Below are 17,297 nucleotides of genomic sequence, written 5' to 3'. Positions count from 1 at the left end.
TCTATGAATTCAGTTAACATTGTAACCAGATTTTATGTATGAATTATGAGAAAGTCCTTTAGCTTTCCCTGGGAGTCTTTTTTTTTTTTTTTTTTTTGGAGATGGAGTCTTGCTATGTTGCCCAGGCTGGAGTGCAGTTGTGCCATCTTGGCTCACTGCAACCTCTGCTGCCCGGGTTCAAGAAATTCTCCTGCCTCAGCCTCCCAAGTAGCTGGGATTACAGGTGCCCACAACTGCACCTAGCTAATTTTTGTATTTTTAGTAGAAATGGAGTTTCACCATCTTGGCCAGGCTGGCCTCGAACTCCTGACCTCGTAATCCACCCGCCTCAGCCTCCCAAAGTGCTGAGATTACAGGCATGAGCCACCATGCCCGACCTGTTTCATCATTTTTGAGAGGTTGACTTGGGGTATCTGTAGAGATTCTTTACAGAATCGAAACTTTAGGATCCAGGAGACTCTCTTTTTCAGTGTGATTCATATGCATTTGGAAGTTCCTTATGCTTAGATAAATCGTGAATTACCAAATTTTGAACTTTTGGAAAACTGCTGGTTTTACCAGTTAATTTATAATAACCTTGAAGAAACAAATATTATGAATCACTTTCTCTTAGAATTATTGTCTAATTTATTTCTGTAAAAGAAAAAATAGTAAAAAAAATTTAAAACACAAGTAACATTATTTATGCCTTAAAATTAAAAGTTGGTAAAAATTTTGGTGAGGGTAAAGAAAGCTTCTCCAGCACTTTGGGATACCAAGGCGGGAGGAAGAGCACAAAACCAGCCTGGGCAACATAGTGAGACCCTATGTCTCCAGAAAAAAAAAAATTAGCCAAGTGTAGTGGCTCACACCTGTAGTTCCAGCTGCTTGGGAGGCTGAGATAGGAGGACTGCAGTTCGAGGCTACAGTCTGAGCCCAGCAGTTCGAGGCTGCAGTAAGCTATGATCTGTTCACTCTACTGCACTCCAGCCTGGGTAACAGAGCGAGACCCTGTCTCAAAAACAAAAAAACAAAGACAACAAGGAAAGCTGATCCTAATTAGGTTCTCTGTGTCATCGGGGAACCAATTTTAGGAAGCTGATAAATTTATAACTGTCTGTGTTTATTATCACTTCCCATTATGTTCAGCTGTGTTTCTAGGGGAGGTTAAACTTCCAAGTCTTAAATACGCTGATTAGGACTTCTGATATTTTAAGGTTTGTTAAAACTGTATAGTTAAATAACACCTCACTTTTATAAGCAGGCTCCATGGCTCTCAATCCAGGCTCTACCATTTTCTAGCTGTGTGACCTCCTCTGCCTCAGTTTTATCATCTGTAAACTTAGGGATAAAAGAATCTCCCTCATGGAGATTGACATAAGGATGAAATAAGTTGATACATATAATGTATTTAGAATAGTTCCTAGAAGGTAGAAGGTACTGAACATTATTTTAAAGAGCCTGCCATTTTATAAAGTTGGGCTTCAAACAGCTTTTTAAAATAAATTGGACAATATATTCAGGTCTGTATTATAAAACAGAGGTTTCTTAATTAGGATGTCTATGAATTCAGTTAACATTGTAACCAGATTTTATGTATGAATTATGAGAAAGTCCTTTGGCTTTCCCTGGGAGTCTTTTTTTTTTTTTTTTTTTGAGATGGAGTTTCGCTCTTGTTGCCCAGGCTGGAGTGCAATGGCGTGATCTTGGCTCACTGCAACCTCCGCCTCCTGGGTTCAAGTGAGTTTCCTGTCTCAGTCTCCTGAGTAGCTAGGATTACAGGTACCCACCACCACGCCTCACTAATTTTTGTATTTTTAGTAGACACAGGGTTTCACCACATTGGCCAGGCTGGTCTTGAATTCCTGACCTCAGGTGATCCATCCGCCTCAGCCTCCCAAAGTGCTGGGATTACAGGCGTGAGCCACCGCACCCAGCCTCACTGGAGTCTTAAAGGGATCAGAAACCCCACAGAATGTTATGTCACTGATGATGTGGTATCCTCCAACAAATTACAATTGAAAAACAAAAAGAAGCCCTTCACTTTTAAATTAACCATATTTTTTTATCTTAAGTGCTGTTATTTATTAAAAGTAAAGAAGTAGAACTTTCTGTTAATAAAACATTTTCATATATGTAATACCTAGATTATGAATTTTTAAATGTGTATATAACTTAATATTGAATCTAATGTTATCTTTTCGATAATCCAAAGGCAGTTACAGTTATTTCAGTACTGGAAGGTCATGGTAAGCATTAATCATTGTGATATTGTGGCTGGGGTAGAAGGGTTGATTAATAGCACTGTAATGCAGCGGGATTTCCTGTGTCCACGTAACTTGAAGCCCAAGGCACATTTCTTTTAGATAAGAAAATATCTAAAAATGCTGTATTATAATGTGCTTGCCCTATTGCTTTTAATAAAGAGGTTTTTCCTATGGATATCTTTTATTTACTGAATATCTTGAAGAGAAAAAAATTGTATTGTTGTCCATTATGTTGTAGTCTAGACTCTCCGGTTAATGCTTACCCAGCCCATGACAAAAAACTGTTATTTTTCCTTTTTTCCCTGCTGCTCATGTCTGTAATTAGGTAAGAGTGATCACCTCCCGTTAGTCCCATTTTATTGAGTATCTACTGAGTGTAGAGAGCTTCTAGGATGTAGGCATCCAAATGATCTGCTAGAGTATAGGAAGAAAATATAATTTCTTTTTTTTTGAGACAGGGTCTTGCTCTGTTGCCCAGGCTGCACTGCAGTGGCACAATCTCAGGTCACTGCAGCCTCTTCCTCCCAGGCTCAAGCAGTTCTCGTGCCTTCGCCTCCCAAGTAGCTGAGATTACAGGTGTGTGCCACCACGCCCAGCTAATTTTCGTATCTTAGTAAAGACAGGATTTTGCCATGCTGCCCAGGCTTAGAATTTCTATTTATCTGAAAATCAGAAAATACAATCTTTATTAATACTGAATATATAAACTTACCACAATATATGCATATATTTTGTAAGTAAATAGGCATGTGTACAAATATTTTTAACTTAAGGGGTTGTGTAGTCAGCAAAATTTGAAAACCACAGCTCTAAAAGATACAAAGAACTTTGATATAATCTTTTAAAATAGGGTTTTATATTATTAAAGCAGCACTGATATTTCCTGCCTATGAACTGCTTTATTTAATGTATTCTGATTCACTTATGGTAATTAGAAAATTTATTTGAAGGCTGGGCACAGTGGCTCATGCCTGTAATCCCAGCACTTTGGGAGGCTGAGGTGGGAGGACTGCTTGAGGTCAGGAGTTCAAGACCAGCCTGGGTAACATGATGAGACCCCCATCTCTACAGAAAATTAGCAAGACCTGATGGTGTGTGTCTGCGGTCCCAGCTACTCAGGAGGCTGAGGCAGGAGGATCCCTTGAGCAAAGGAAGTTGAGACTTCAATAAGCCATGTTAATGCCAGTGCACTGCAGCCTGAGTGACTGGGTGACTGTCTCAGAATTAAATAAATCAAATAAAAGAAAAATTATTTGAAGAGAACTCTTTTGGCACTGATTAGACAGCCATGGGGGAGTGGAAAGGGGACTGACTTTGGAATCACTAAATGGGACTCGATTCCTGGATCTGCCACTTTCTATGACCTTAGGTGAATTGCTTAATTTTGGGCTTCAGTTTCTTAATATGTAAACTGAAGATAATGCCACAACCACAAGGGTAATAGTGAAGATGTAAATGTGATGGGGAATGGTACATAGAAGGTGGTTCAAAACTGTGTTTGCTATGCTTACCTTTTATCAATGCTGTATAGCAAGAGTTTTTCAGTGTTATTTGAAGTGACTTCAGTTGCTTATTTATACTGTGATAATTGCCTCACGTATCACAAATATTTTAAATTGCCTATCAAGAAGTAGGATTTTTGGAATTTGCAGAGTAAGACCAAATTTACTGATTGTTTATGACTACAGTTAGTACTGTTTTTATTATTTCTATGTATGCAACCCTTCCAAATAGATGACTTAAATTTAATATCTCCTGTGGCATTTATACATATATATGCGCCCATGTATGCAAAAAGCTATTAAACCAGTTCTGATAATTAACTTACTTAGATGTGGCTGAAAACTTTATTCTTAAATTTCAAAAATGTTTATGCAGAAGCAGCCATTTTTCTCAAGCATTTTTTAAAAATTCCTGCCATTTGTGAATTATATAGCAAATGATTACCTAGGTTTTGGCATTAAGCCCACTTCACTGCTTCCTACTAGTAAAACAAAGGATTGTATTTGTTCAATTATATAAACCTGTTCTCATTACTTAGTTTTGAATCAGGAAATTGAAGCGTTCAGTCTGTCCGAAGACTCTTCATCAGGGCTGTCTGAGGATCGAATTGTCAGCGTGAGTTTCCGAGTTCTCTACCCCATCGTTATTACCAGTCTTGGAGTGTTCTATGATGCCAGTGATGTGGGTTTCCAGAGGAACATCACTGTCAAACTTTATCAGGCAGAACAAGAGGTATGCACTGCTCTGTACAGGTTTTTTCTCTTTTTTCTTTTTTAAAAACATCACCTTTTCCTTGTGACATACAGTCAGTCGATTGGAAGACTATATAGTTCTCTCTGGTTGAAAGACTTTCACCTTTTTTCCCCTATTGACTGAATACACTGTAGTGTGATGTAAGACTAGTTTGGGGATAGATTATCTATGAATAAATGTGCTATATCTAGAAAAGAAGGAGTTGACTAGATGAGAAATCTCCAACTTAAAATTCCCTAAAGCCTAGGGAATTTTGAAAATTGGTAATGGATATAAAAAAAGTTTGGGATTCTTAGGATGAGTATTATTGCCTCTTTCTTCCAACTGTAAAAGTCCGTAATACAAAGCTAATAACTGCTTCAAACCTTTTTTGTAGTAAGATATAGAGGAAATAAAAGTTATTCTTTTACCAAAAACAGAAAATCCCTGAAGTTTCTCTGTTCTTGATATGTGGGGAAATCTGATTTGTTCACAGAATGCATCTGAAGGAGTAGCATGGAATTGTATTTTTTAAACATGAAGAAAACTGGAAGGAATTATTCAGTAAACAACCCTATAGCCACTAACTACATTCTACAACAGTTAACGTTTTTCCGTATTTGGTTTATTACATGTTTATATCCACTCCCAAGTAGCTGGGATTACAGGTGCATGCCACCTGTGACACCTGGCTCATTTTTGTATTTTTAGTAAAGACGGAGTTTTGCCATGTTGGCTAGGCTGGTGTCGAACTCCTGACCTCAAGTGATCCGCCCTCCTCAGCCTTCCAAAGTGCTGTCTCAGCCTCCCAAAGTCCTGGGATTACAGGCATGAGGCACCGCACCAGGCATGGTGTGCTTTTTCTTTGTTTGTTCAAGGTGTGCTACATATTTCTTCAATCTGTAAATTTATGTCTTTTACCAAATTTGGGGGATTTTCAGCTAGTAATGTCTTCAGAACCTTTTCTGACTTCACTTGCTCTCTCTACTCCTCCTGGAATTCCAATTACATATATGTTAGATCTTTTGATATTGTCCTACAGATCACAAGACTGTTCATTTTTTTCAATGTTTTTGTCTCTTTTCCAGTGTAGATAACTTCTATTAATCTGTATTCAAGTTTAGTGATTCTTCTGTCATCTCAAATCTGAAGTTAAGCCTATCCAATGAATTTTTTATTTTAGATTTATTTTAAATATTATACTTGTTAGTGCTTCAGTTTCCATTTAGTTCTTTTTTACTGTTTCTATTTCTCTAAAATTTCCTACATGTTCATTGTTTGAGAATATTTTTCTCTACAGCTTTGACCATAGTTGTAACAGCAGCTTTAAAATCTGTGTACGCTTATTCTGAGTCATCTCAGCATCTGTCTTTATTGATTAATATCTTTCCTCTAAAATATGGGTAACATTTTTTTGTGTCTAGTATTTTGGCGGTCTTTTGGTTTGGGTTTTGGTGGTGATGGTGGTGGTGGTGGTGGTGGTGGTGTTTGACAGGGTCTCGCTCTTTTGCCTGGGCTGGAGTGCAGTGGTCCAGTCACGATTCACTGCAGCCTTAAACTCCTGGGCTCAAGCTGTCTGCCCTCCTCAGCCTCCTGAGTAGCTGGGACTACATGCGTGTGCCACCATACCCAGCTACTGGTAAAATTTTTTGTAGAGCAGGGTCTCACCATGTTGCCCAGGCTGGTGTCAAACTCTTAACCTCAAGTGATCTTCCTGCCTTGACTTCCCAAAGTGCTGGGATTACAGGTGTGAGCCACCACACCTGGCCCTTATCTTTGCATCCAGATCCTATTATATTCTGGATCCTATTATATTCCTCAAAGAGTAATTTTTTTTGTTTGTTTGTTTGTTTGTTTGTTTTAGCAGGCAGTTAAATTGGCTGGACACAGACTGTAAACATTGTCTCACTATCAATGAGAAACAGCTAAAATCTCTATTCAGTTTTTTTTGCCTTGGATGGGCTACTTGGGTTCTGCCTTGAATGTGTATTTTATGAGTCAGCCACAGATTTGGGCAGAGTTTATATGAAGAATTTACAGTTCTCTCTGTCTGTGATCCTTTCCTTTCTGGGATGTTCCCCCTCACGCCTTTTATTAATTGATGTGTTTACCCCAACTCTGTCCTCTTAATTTTCAAGCAGAACGACTACAGATTTTCACTCAAATTTCTAGTTGCCCTAGAGTTGTACCCTCAGACAAAGAGTCAAGAAGAGGGGTAGGGAGGAGATGCATATTTGGAGACTTTTCCTTCTTCCAAGTACTGATTCTTCTCCAGTTTCTGCCTGTTTGTTTGAATTCCAGTACCTTCAAATCATTGTTTTTTATGTTTCATCCAGAGTTCATAATTATTATCTATAGGAGAATTGGTCTGATATTACTGGAAACAGAACTCTGTTCAGTTTTTTACAATGTGTTTGTATTATTAATGTTGATTATTAGCAATGAATACAATGTTAGAGAGTCACCAATAAATATACAAATAAATTTGAGATGAAATTTCTTTTTTGTAATTTGCCCTGTTCTTCCTCTAAATAATCTGTCTAGTTTGTTGATGTGTTTGTAGACATAAATATAAGACAGAGGGAAGAGTAGGATTTCTGCTGGTGATGCCAGCCATAATGATTACAGTGAGAAGAGCTTTGTAGTTACTCAACTGTAGGAGTCCATGTATGATTGTAGTTAACAGTTTCATTGATACTGAAGACCAGATAGGGAATTGAAATAGCAGTACTCTGAGTAGCACTGTTTTCTAGAAATTAGAATTAATCTTGATTTTTTTTGAAATACTTGTTTATCTTAGTATATATAGTTTTAAAGAAAACTATTAGCCAGGCACAGTGGCTCACGCCTATAATTCCAGCACTTTGAGAGGGCAAGGAAGATGGATTGCTTCACCCAGGAGTTCGAGACCAACCTAGGCAATACAGTGAGACCCCATCTCTACAAAAAATTAAGAAAATAGGCAGGCGGCCGGGCGCAGTGGCTCACGCCTGTAATCCCAGCACTTTGGGAGGCTGAGACGGGCGGATCACGAGGTCAGGAGATCAAGACCATCCTGGCTGATGTGGTGAAACCCCGTCTCTACTAAAAATACAAAAAAAAAATAAGCTGGGCATGGTGGCGGGCGCCTGTAGTCCCAGCTACTGGGGAAGCTGAGGCAGGAGAATGGCCTGAACCCAGGAGGTGGAGCTGAGATGAGTGAGCTGAGATGGCACCACTGCACTCCAGCCTGGGCGACAGAGCAAGACTCCGTCTCAAAAAAAAAAAAAAAAAAGAAAAAAGAAAATAGGCAGGCGTGGTGGTGTATGCTTATAGTCCCAGCTACTTGGGAGGCTGAGGTGGGAGGATCACTTGAGCCCAGGAGGTTGAGGCTGCATTACAGTGAGCCATGATCGCACACACTCACTCCAGCCTAGGTGACAGAGTGAGACTGTCTCAAAAAACAAAACTATTTATAGTGTGCAAGTTATCAATCAAGTAGTTTGGTTCAGACATACAATATTTTGATCATGTCGATGTAACTTTTAGTTGCCATATTTTTAACCAAGGAGGAGTTAATCTTTGTTCTCAAGAAAGGACTAGTCTAAGATGGATGCTAATGGGTTCATGGGTAGTCACAATGCAAAAACTATTCTTATACTGCATTCCTAAGAACTGGTGTTCATGAAAGAAATAGACATAATCCATTGAAATGTGCTTAATTTTGAACCCCTGCATGGTTTTAAGAGCTTAACAGAAGTTTCCCCTATGGTAAGTTGGTATATAAGAATAGGCATGAGAGTGAGGAAATGTTGCCTAGAAGAAATGGGAGGGTCCAAGAAAACAATAGACATAATGAAAATTAGTCCTTTTTTTTTTTTTTTCTTTTTTGACAGAATCTGGCTCTGTGGCCCAGGCTGGAGTGTAGTGGTGCAGTCTTGGCTCACCGGAGCCTCCACCTCCTGGGTTCAAGTGATTCTCCTGCTTCAGCCTCCCAAGTAGCTGGGACTACAGGTGTCTGCCACCGCGCCTAGCTAATTTTTGTATTTTTAGTAGAGATATGGAGTTTCACATGTTGGCCAGGCTGGTCTGGAACTCCTAACCTCAAGTGATCTGCCTGCCTCGGCCTCCCAAAGTGCTGGGATTAGAGGTGTGAGCCACTGCACCTGGCCCCAGTCCTCTTTTATATTCCCTTTTTTGTTTTGTTTATATTTTCTTCTGAAGATTCTTTTTGAAGGGAGTTTCCTGAGTGCTTTTGTTCCCAGTAAAAATCTGTGGTATTTCAATTTAGTCTTAACCCTTTGAGGGAGTTCTGACACTATAATATGTTGGCTTAATTTTACAACACTGCTCACTTCCCTTAATATTTTTTCTTTCAAGGTGGGTTTTTTTTTTTAAGGTTATGTGGATTTTGTTTAGCATTTGAGAACTTCATGACAACTTTGATTACCTTAAATATCGTTATTTAGTAACCATGACTGTACTAGAAAACCCAGTGACGCCAAAACCACAGTGGAACCATGTTAGTGACCGTGGTTAGGGCCATTGTGGATTTCGCTGACCAAGATGTAAGGTATTTGAAAACTTATTGCATATGCAATGGCATAACATGAAGTATTTTTTCTTGTCTTCTTCTCCCAATTTGTAGGAGGCCCTCTTCATTGCTCGCTTCAGTCCTCCGAGCTGTGGTGTGCAGGTGAACAAGCTGTGGTACAAGCCCGTGGAACAGTTCATCTTACCAGAGGTACAGGTGGCAGGAAAAGACTGTAGCACCAATGCAGTCCTTCATAGGAGTGGGCATGTGTTTTCAGGGGCAGGTGCTTGATATTTTCTTGTACCAGGGCAGCACTCCAGAGTGATGGATGAAGGGACCAATTGTGGATGTGCTAAAACATAGCACTCTGTATTCAGACCTCCTGAGGACTTCGTGAGGCCTCACAGGTTCCAAAACCACTTTTTGAAAAACGTTGCACATTGCCATAGTTTATTTAGTGGAGTAGAGAACTGCACAACTATTTTAATGACAAAGGATGGTGTTGGGTGTGGATTGATGGAAAGACCAGACAGATATACCATTTGGGTAAAATTAAATAGTTTGCTTATCTAAAGAATGAAAAGAAAAAAAAGTCAGTGCAGACAGGATAATGACAGAGATGGGTCACATTTCCAAGTTAAATAAAATTTCTCCAAAGGGTGAACAGTTGTGGATGATGGCCTGAAAACATACCTGTCACCTTCTGGGTCCCTCTAGGTCCAGTCGTAAGTAGATATGCACTAAAGAACGCCTCACCTGCCAGGTGCCCTCATTAGTCCTGGAGTTAAGCCACACAGTATGGTCGCAGAGTGTGACAGAATCAGGATCAGACATGAACAAATTATTCATTCATCAGCTTCAGCCTTTCTAGGCTGTTTTAGACTAGGCTGAGTACATTCCTGAAGTCAGTGCTCTGGAACCACAATCGGGGTCAGTTTCCCAGACATCTCTGGAGTTCACTTTAGATCACCTATAGAGTTCATCCCACAGCATCACAGCCGGGTTAAGGTGTGGAGGCTAGACAACTGACCGGTCCTGGTGGCTAACCAAGAAACTTTTTCCCACCCAGACTGTGGGGTGCCATTCACAATTTGTTCAACAATAGGAACCACACATTTTTATAACATACTATGGGTCTTTGGAATTGAGTACAAGTCGTTGAAACTATGTGTTAATTCTGTCAAAGGGATCTCCTGTTCATTTGTATATGAACTTCCATTTTAAAAACTTTCGAATACGCTACTCTCAGCATACTGCTTATGGGGTAGCCTGCTCCACAAGAGCAGTCAAAAAATAAATTAAAAAAAAACCCAACTTTTAAATAAAAGCCAAACCAAAACAGGGGGTGGAAAAAAGGAAAATGCAGATAAACTAAAGGAAAACAAGACTACTAGAATCTCATATTTGGAGATAATCACAGTTAACATTTTTGCTTCTATGTGTATATAGTTGCTAGGATTATGCCATTCATTCTACTTTATAATTTACTTACTTTAACATATCACGAATGTCTTTTGATATGATATGCTGTATTATTTGTAATGGCTATATAGAATTACATTGTACGAAAGTATTGTCATTTAACTCTGTATTTGGGTATTGATAGAGTTTCAATTTTTTGGTGTTACGGAAAAGACAAGTAAATATCACTGCACCTCTGTTTTATGTGTGTAACTGGTTATTAGGATGAATTGTTGGGGCAAAGGGCATACACATTTTTAAGTCACGTGATTCCTTCGTGGAGAGGAGTTTAGCAATTTGTACCAGTGTGAACAATCATTAGCAATATATGAGCGTGCCTGTTTTCCTACGTCCTTTTATTAATTTCACATATGAATTTTTTTCCTTTTTAAGTGCAGTATGTACCATCAAAGTTATCTTTTACTGTAAGAATGGTGTTTCAGGTCAGGCTCAGTGGCTCACACCTGTAATCCCAGCACTTTGGGAGGCCGAGGTGGGTGGATCACAAGGTCAGGAGTTCAAGATCAGCCTGGCCAAGATGGCAAAACCCCATCTCTACTAAAAATATAAAAATTAGCTGGGTGCGGTGGCAGGCGCCTGTAATCCCAGTTACTCGGGAGGCTGAGGCAGGAGAATTGCTTGAACCCGGGGGACAGGTTGCAGTGAGCTGAGATCACGTCACTACACTCCAGCCTGGGCAACAGAGTGAGACTCCGTCTCAAAAAAAAAAAAAAGAGTAGTGTTTCAGCTACATAGTGTTGGATCTCAGTTTTTACAGGAAGCCATTCTTTGGTTTGTTCATTCACATGAGGTACTTAATCTCACTGTGTCTATTTCCTCCTCTAAGATGAAGGTGGTACACCACCCATTTCAGATGGTTATTCTGGGGGCTAAATGATTTAACACATGTAGACTGCTTAGAACATGCCACGAATTCAGTAGATCAATAGATGCTGTCATTATCATTATACTCCCCATCTGGATTGAGGGGTCCTGTTCTTTCAGAGCAGTGTTTCTTCACCAGGGGCAGTTTCCCTTCTGTGCACAGAGCAGTGTATATAGATACTTTCAGTTGTTAAAACTGGATGTAGGGTGATACTGGCATCTAGTGGGTAAAGGGACAGGGATTCTGCTAAACATCCTGCAGTCACAGAACACCCCCCCCAACCTGCCCCAGCAAATCATTATCTGGCCCAAAATGTCATTGGTGCTGAGGTTGAGGAACTGTATTCCAAAAGAAAGTCACATGGGGTGCAGCAAAGAGGAAGAAAATAAACTTTAATGCTTCAAGCTAACCATAGTTTTATGGAGTCTACTCCATTATCTTGGTCAGCCTTATAGAAAGAATTGCAAATTTTGATTAGTTCATAAAAAGTACTACTTTCGCTTAGAATGTCCTTGTTCTTAGGAAATACATGCTGAAATACGTAAAGTTAAAAATTCATAATATCTGCATTTTATTTTCAAGTGATTCAACAACAGAAAAATATGTGTGTAGAGAGAGAAAAGGCAAATATGGCAAAATGTGAGCAATTGGTGAGTCTAGGTAATTTGAATGGTAATTTGAACTCTTCTATAGGTTTGAAGTTTTTCAACATAAAAATTGGGTTGGGGGAGAGGGGTTAACCTTCCTTGCTGGTGTTCAGAATGGTATATCTGGCAGTGGGTACTAACCATGGGAAGTACTCAGCCAAAATAATGAGTTACCTTTGTAGTTGTTAAAAGACTTTTTTTCCCCCTGATTTTTATTTATTTATTTATTTATTTTTTGAGACAGACTCTGGCTCTGCTGCCCAGGCAGGAGTCCAGTGGCATGATCATAGCTCACTGCAGCCTCAACCACCTGGGCTCAAGTGATCCTCCTACCTCAACCTCCTGAGTAGCTGGGACTACAGGCACCTGCCACCATGCCCAACTAAATTTTTTATATCTTTTGTTTGTTTGTTTAAGACAGTGTTTTGCTCTGTCACCCAGGCTGGAGTGCACTGGCATGATTCTGGCTCACTGCAACCTCTGCCTCCCATGTTCAAGTGATTCTCCTGCCCCAGCCTCTCAAGTAGTTGGGATTATAGGCACATGCCACCACACCGGCTCATTTTTTATTTTTTAGTAGAGACACGGTTTCACCATGTTGGCCAGGCTGGTCTCGAACTCCTGACCCCAGGTGATCCACCTACCTTGGCCTCCCAAAGTGCTGGGATTACAGCCGTGAGCCACTGTGCTATGTTGACAGATTAATCTTGAACTCCTGGCCTCAAGCAATCCTCTCACCTCTCAAAGGTCCGGGATTACAGACTTGAGCCACCACACCAGGTTTTGTTCGTTTGTTTGTTTAGAAACAGAATCTCGCTCTCTCACCCAGGCAGGAGTACAGTGGTGTGATCTCAGCTCACTGCAACCTCTGCCTCCCGGGTTCAAGCAGTTCTCCTGCCTCAGCCTCCTGAGTAGCTGGTACTACAGGCGTGTGCCACCACGCCTGGCTAATTTTTTGTATTTTTAAGTGTTAGCCAGGATGGTCTTGATCTCCTGATCTCATGATCTGCCCGCCTGCCTTGACCTCCCAAAGTGCTGGGATTACAGGCCTGAACCACTGTGCCTGGTCACCAGGTCTAGTTATTAAGAGTTTTAATGACTGTAGCCTTGTGCTTTTTATCTCCCTTCAAGCTTTAGGCTAAATAGACTTTTGACTTCATTACTTTTATTAATTTTGTATAATATTTTTTCTTTTAAAAACAAGCAGGCCAGGTGTGGTGTCTCAGGCTTATCCTCCCAGTACTTTGGGAGGCTGAGGTGGGCAGATCGTTGAGCCCATGAGTTTGAGACCAGCCTGGGCAACTTGATGAAACCCAGTCCCTATTCAAACAGCAAAAATAACCACAAACACAAAAAGCAAGCAATTATTTAATAGTGGCTATACCTGGGGGGGAGCTAAGATTATGGGTGATTTTAATTTTCTTCTTTTTGTATATCTATCTTCTAAGTGTTCCATAATAAACATATATTAGCTTTATATAACAGAAAGAAAAAACAAACTTTTAGCAATTAAAAAAATTCTCTCCAGTTGTACAAAATTCTGTTTTTGTTGAAAATATGTTTAATTTTAAATACTCTTTTTTGCTGCATCAAGGCTGATTGGGTTTATTTGCTCGGAAAAGTGATAGTGATGGTTTGCTGGCATATGATCAGCAAAAAGTAACACAAGAGAAATAGGTAGTGTATTCCATTTGCGAGAGGAAGTTCATCATCTTATTCCCTCCACACTTGGTGATTGCCTGGAGTCACATGTCAGCAGTATAGCTTGTCCAGTAAGCAGGTCGCCTGTAAGGTTTTCATTGTGTAGCTCACTAAAGCATAAATCTCAGTGGGCGTCACAAGTGATTCTTCACAAGTGAAGACTACTGTGTATTTCTCTTAAAGTATTTATGTTTTGGCTGGGCGTGGTGGCTCACATCTGTAATCCCAGCACTTTGGGAGGCTGAGGCGGGTGGATAACGAGGTCAGGAAATCCAGACCATCCTGGCTAATACAGTGAAACCTCGTCTCTACTAAAAATACAAACAATTAGCAGAGTGTGGTGGTGCACCCCTGTAGTACCAGCTACGCAGAGGCTGAGGCAGGAGAATCACTTGAACCTGGGAGGCAGAGGTTGTAGTGAGCCAAGATCGCACCATTGCACTGCAGCCTGGGTGAAGTGACAGAGCAAGACTCCGTCTCAAAAAAAAAAAAAAAAGTGTCTCTAATTTTATGTTGTCCTTAATAGTACAGTTGGAACCTGAAACTGATTTTAGTAAAAAGCGGACTATTTTTGTTTGCCTGAGTCACTAGTGACATTATTGTTGGCATTATGGACACTTATATCCTTAGACAGAGTTTAACTCCTGTTGCCCAGGCTGTAGTGTGATGGCTCCATCTCAGCTCACTGCAACCTCCACCTCCCAGGTTCAAATGATTCTCCTGCCTCAGCCTCCCGAATAGCTGGGATTACGAGTGCCCGCCACCACACCTGGCTAATTTTTGTATTTTTAATAAAGACAGGGTTTCACCATGTTGGCCAGGCTGGCTTTGAACTCCTGACTTCAGGTGATCCACCCGCCTTGGCCTCCCAAAGTGCTGGGATTACAGGTATGAGCCACCGCGCCTGGCCTATATCCTTACTTTTTATGATGGTTGAAATTCTTTATATGTAGTCATTTCTCCAATCCACAAGAAGTTGTTAGTGTTTATAGGCACAGAAGTACTGTATATATTTAAGCTACTCTGTTGTTTGGATGAGAAATTAGAAGCTCTATGGAAAAGAATTGATGCGTGAAAGGAGTTACAGCTTGCTTATGTTATGGGAGAGATACATATGATATCTCATTTTTCCAACCTGTACCATACTGTTTTTTCCCTTTTTTTTTTTTTTTTAGGTATTTCATTTTAGGCCTTTTTTTCCTTTTTTTTTTTTTTTTTTTGAGACGGAGTCTCGTTCTGTCGCCCAGGCTGGAGTGCAGTGGCCGGATCTCAGCTCACTGCAAGCTCCGCCTCCCGGGTTCCCGCCATTCTCCTGCCTCAGCCTTCCGAGTAGCTGGGACTACAGGCGCCCACCACCTCGCCCGGCTAGATTTTTGTATTTTTTAGTAGAGACAGGGTTTCACCGTGTTAGCCAGGATGGTCTTGATCTCCTGACCTCGTGATCCTCCCGTCTCGGCCTTCCAAAGTGCTGGGATTACAGGCTTGAGCCACCACACCCGGCCTATTTTGGTTTTTATGATCTTAGCAGGGAATTGCCATAAAAAAGTTGTTTTGGATCTTGAGAGATCCCTGGTTTCATAATTGTCTTACATCAGAATAAAAAGTAGGTATATGAGAGCAGAGGTGAGGAATAGAAATTAAACTGTGTTGTGGAGCAGAAACAGGTATAGGAGACAGGCAGAAGATAAAGCTTCTTCTTTCCTTGGTAACAAAACAGCTGGTGGGTTATGTAAGCTCCATGAATAAGTCAAGATGATTTGGGGGGACTAGGGAATTTTTCTGCTAACTGTTCAATTATTCATTGAATTTGTTTGTTGTATCATAGCCTAGTCACAGACAAAATGGAGTTGGGTGCCAGGAAGGACCCCTGTGAAGTAGCATGGCCCATGTCATGTCAGTTGAATGGACAGTGCAGAGAATTACTCGTTTTATCATCATCTTTTCTAGATTTGTAGTTTTAAGGTGAGGATTTTTATCTGGTCACTATAGTTTTTACTTTCGGTATGATTCATTATTTCCTTTTTGCTGTCCTCTTAAATGTAAGTCATTCGGATTTGCTACCTAGCCTTCTGTTTTATTTTACTCATTCTTCCCAGGCAATTTCATTCATTACTGCCTGTATGCTGAAGGCTGTTAAATCTATAATTACAGCCTCAGCATCTCTTGTGAACTCCAGACATGCTTTGAGCTGCCTACTGAACTTCTCCACTTGAATGTTCTGTGGGCATTCTAATGGTAACATTATCTCCATCCCACCTGTTCTCATCGCCTGTATTTTTAATCTTGGGTATGTTCGCTTCGGCAGCACATATACTAAAATTTTATCTTGCGTAACCATCTCCTTTTCCTCAGTCACCTAAACCAGAATCATGAGAGCTATCCTCACTCTCATGTCCAAGTACTCACCAAGTCCTGTCAGTTCCTTATCCTAAGTATATATGCTATCGGTCCTTCCAAACTTTATCACTATTCAAGTTTTAGAAGAAAATAGAGTATACTTAAGGGCAAGAGGTTGTTGTTGCAAGGAGAAAGAGACATGATTAACACAAAGCAGCCCCACGTGGTCAAGCATATTCGTCCATTTAGTGTTTCTACAAAGGAATACCTGAGGCTGGGTAATTTACAGAGAAAAGAGGTTTATTTGGCTCATGGGTCTGCAGGCTATACAAGAAGCATGGCAGCCAGGCATGGTGGCTCATGCCTGTAACCCCAGGACTTTGGGAGGCTGAGGCAGGCAGATCTCTTCAGGTCAGGAGTTCGAGACCAGCCTGGCCAACATGGTGAAACTCCGTCTCTACTAAAAATACAAAAATTAGCTGGGTGTGGTAGCACGTGCCTGTAATCCCAGCTACTCAGGAGGCTGAGGCACGAAAATCACTTCAACCTGGGAGATGGAGGTTGCAGTTAGCAGAGATTGTGCCACTGCACTCGAGGCTGGGCAACAGAGCGAGACTCCATCTAAAAAAAAAAAAAGAAAAGAGAAGAAACATGGCACCAGCATCTGCTTCTGGTGAAGGCTTCAGGAAGCTTCCACTCATAGTGGAAGGCGAAGGGAAGTAACGTGTTACGTGGTGAGAAAGGGAACAAGAGAGAGTTGCCAGTCTCTTTTTAAAAAACCAGCTCTCATATACAAATAGAGCAAGAACTCACTCATTACTGTAGGGAAGGAGTCAAGCCATTCTTGAGGGATCAGCTCCCATGACTCAAACACCTCCTGCTAGGCCCTGCCTCCAGCGTTGGGGGTCACATTTCAAAATGTGATTTGGAGGGACCATATATCCAGACTAGATCATCAAGGGGTCTGGGACTTAGCAACAGGTCGTAACACTGACCTTCCAATTCACTTAGAGATTATCAGATGCTTACTGAATGTGTCAATTCACAGAAAATCAGGGCGTAAACCAAAATATCAGTTCATTCATCTTTAATGCTCTTGGCTCATTCAAGTGATTTCAATGTTCAGGTCCCCTATCTAGGAACCTCCTACTTAGTTTGTCATGGTACCTAAAAAACTAAATCTGAACTGTGCTAGATTTGAGCATCGAACTTAAATTATAACAGCGGAAGAGTGGGTGTTTTAGAGTGCTATTTTATCTAGGTAGAATGTG

The 17,297-nt window shown here is 40.6% G+C and overlaps 1 protein-coding gene across 1 annotated transcript in view; it reads left to right on the top strand.

Moving 5' to 3' along the window:
- B3GALNT2 (beta-1,3-N-acetylgalactosaminyltransferase 2) overlaps window positions 1-17,297 on the top strand; it is an 88,581-nt gene that overhangs the window by 43,276 nt on the left and 28,008 nt on the right. Inside the window, exons 5-6 of the mRNA XM_011935759.1 lie at window positions 4,288-4,481; window positions 9,109-9,204. Of these exons, the coding sequence (XP_011791149.1) occupies window positions 4,288-4,481; window positions 9,109-9,204 (290 nt within the window). The remainder of the gene's footprint in view (window positions 1-4,287; window positions 4,482-9,108; window positions 9,205-17,297) is intronic.

The sequence above is a fragment of the Colobus angolensis genome, unplaced genomic scaffold (genome assembly GCF_000951035.1).
Source record: "Colobus angolensis palliatus isolate OR3802 unplaced genomic scaffold, Cang.pa_1.0 Scaffold148, whole genome shotgun sequence".
Lineage (NCBI taxonomy): Eukaryota > Metazoa > Chordata > Mammalia > Primates > Cercopithecidae > Colobus > Colobus angolensis.
Note: the sequence above shows the minus strand (reverse complement) of the source record. Positions and strands in the feature narration are given on the sequence as shown.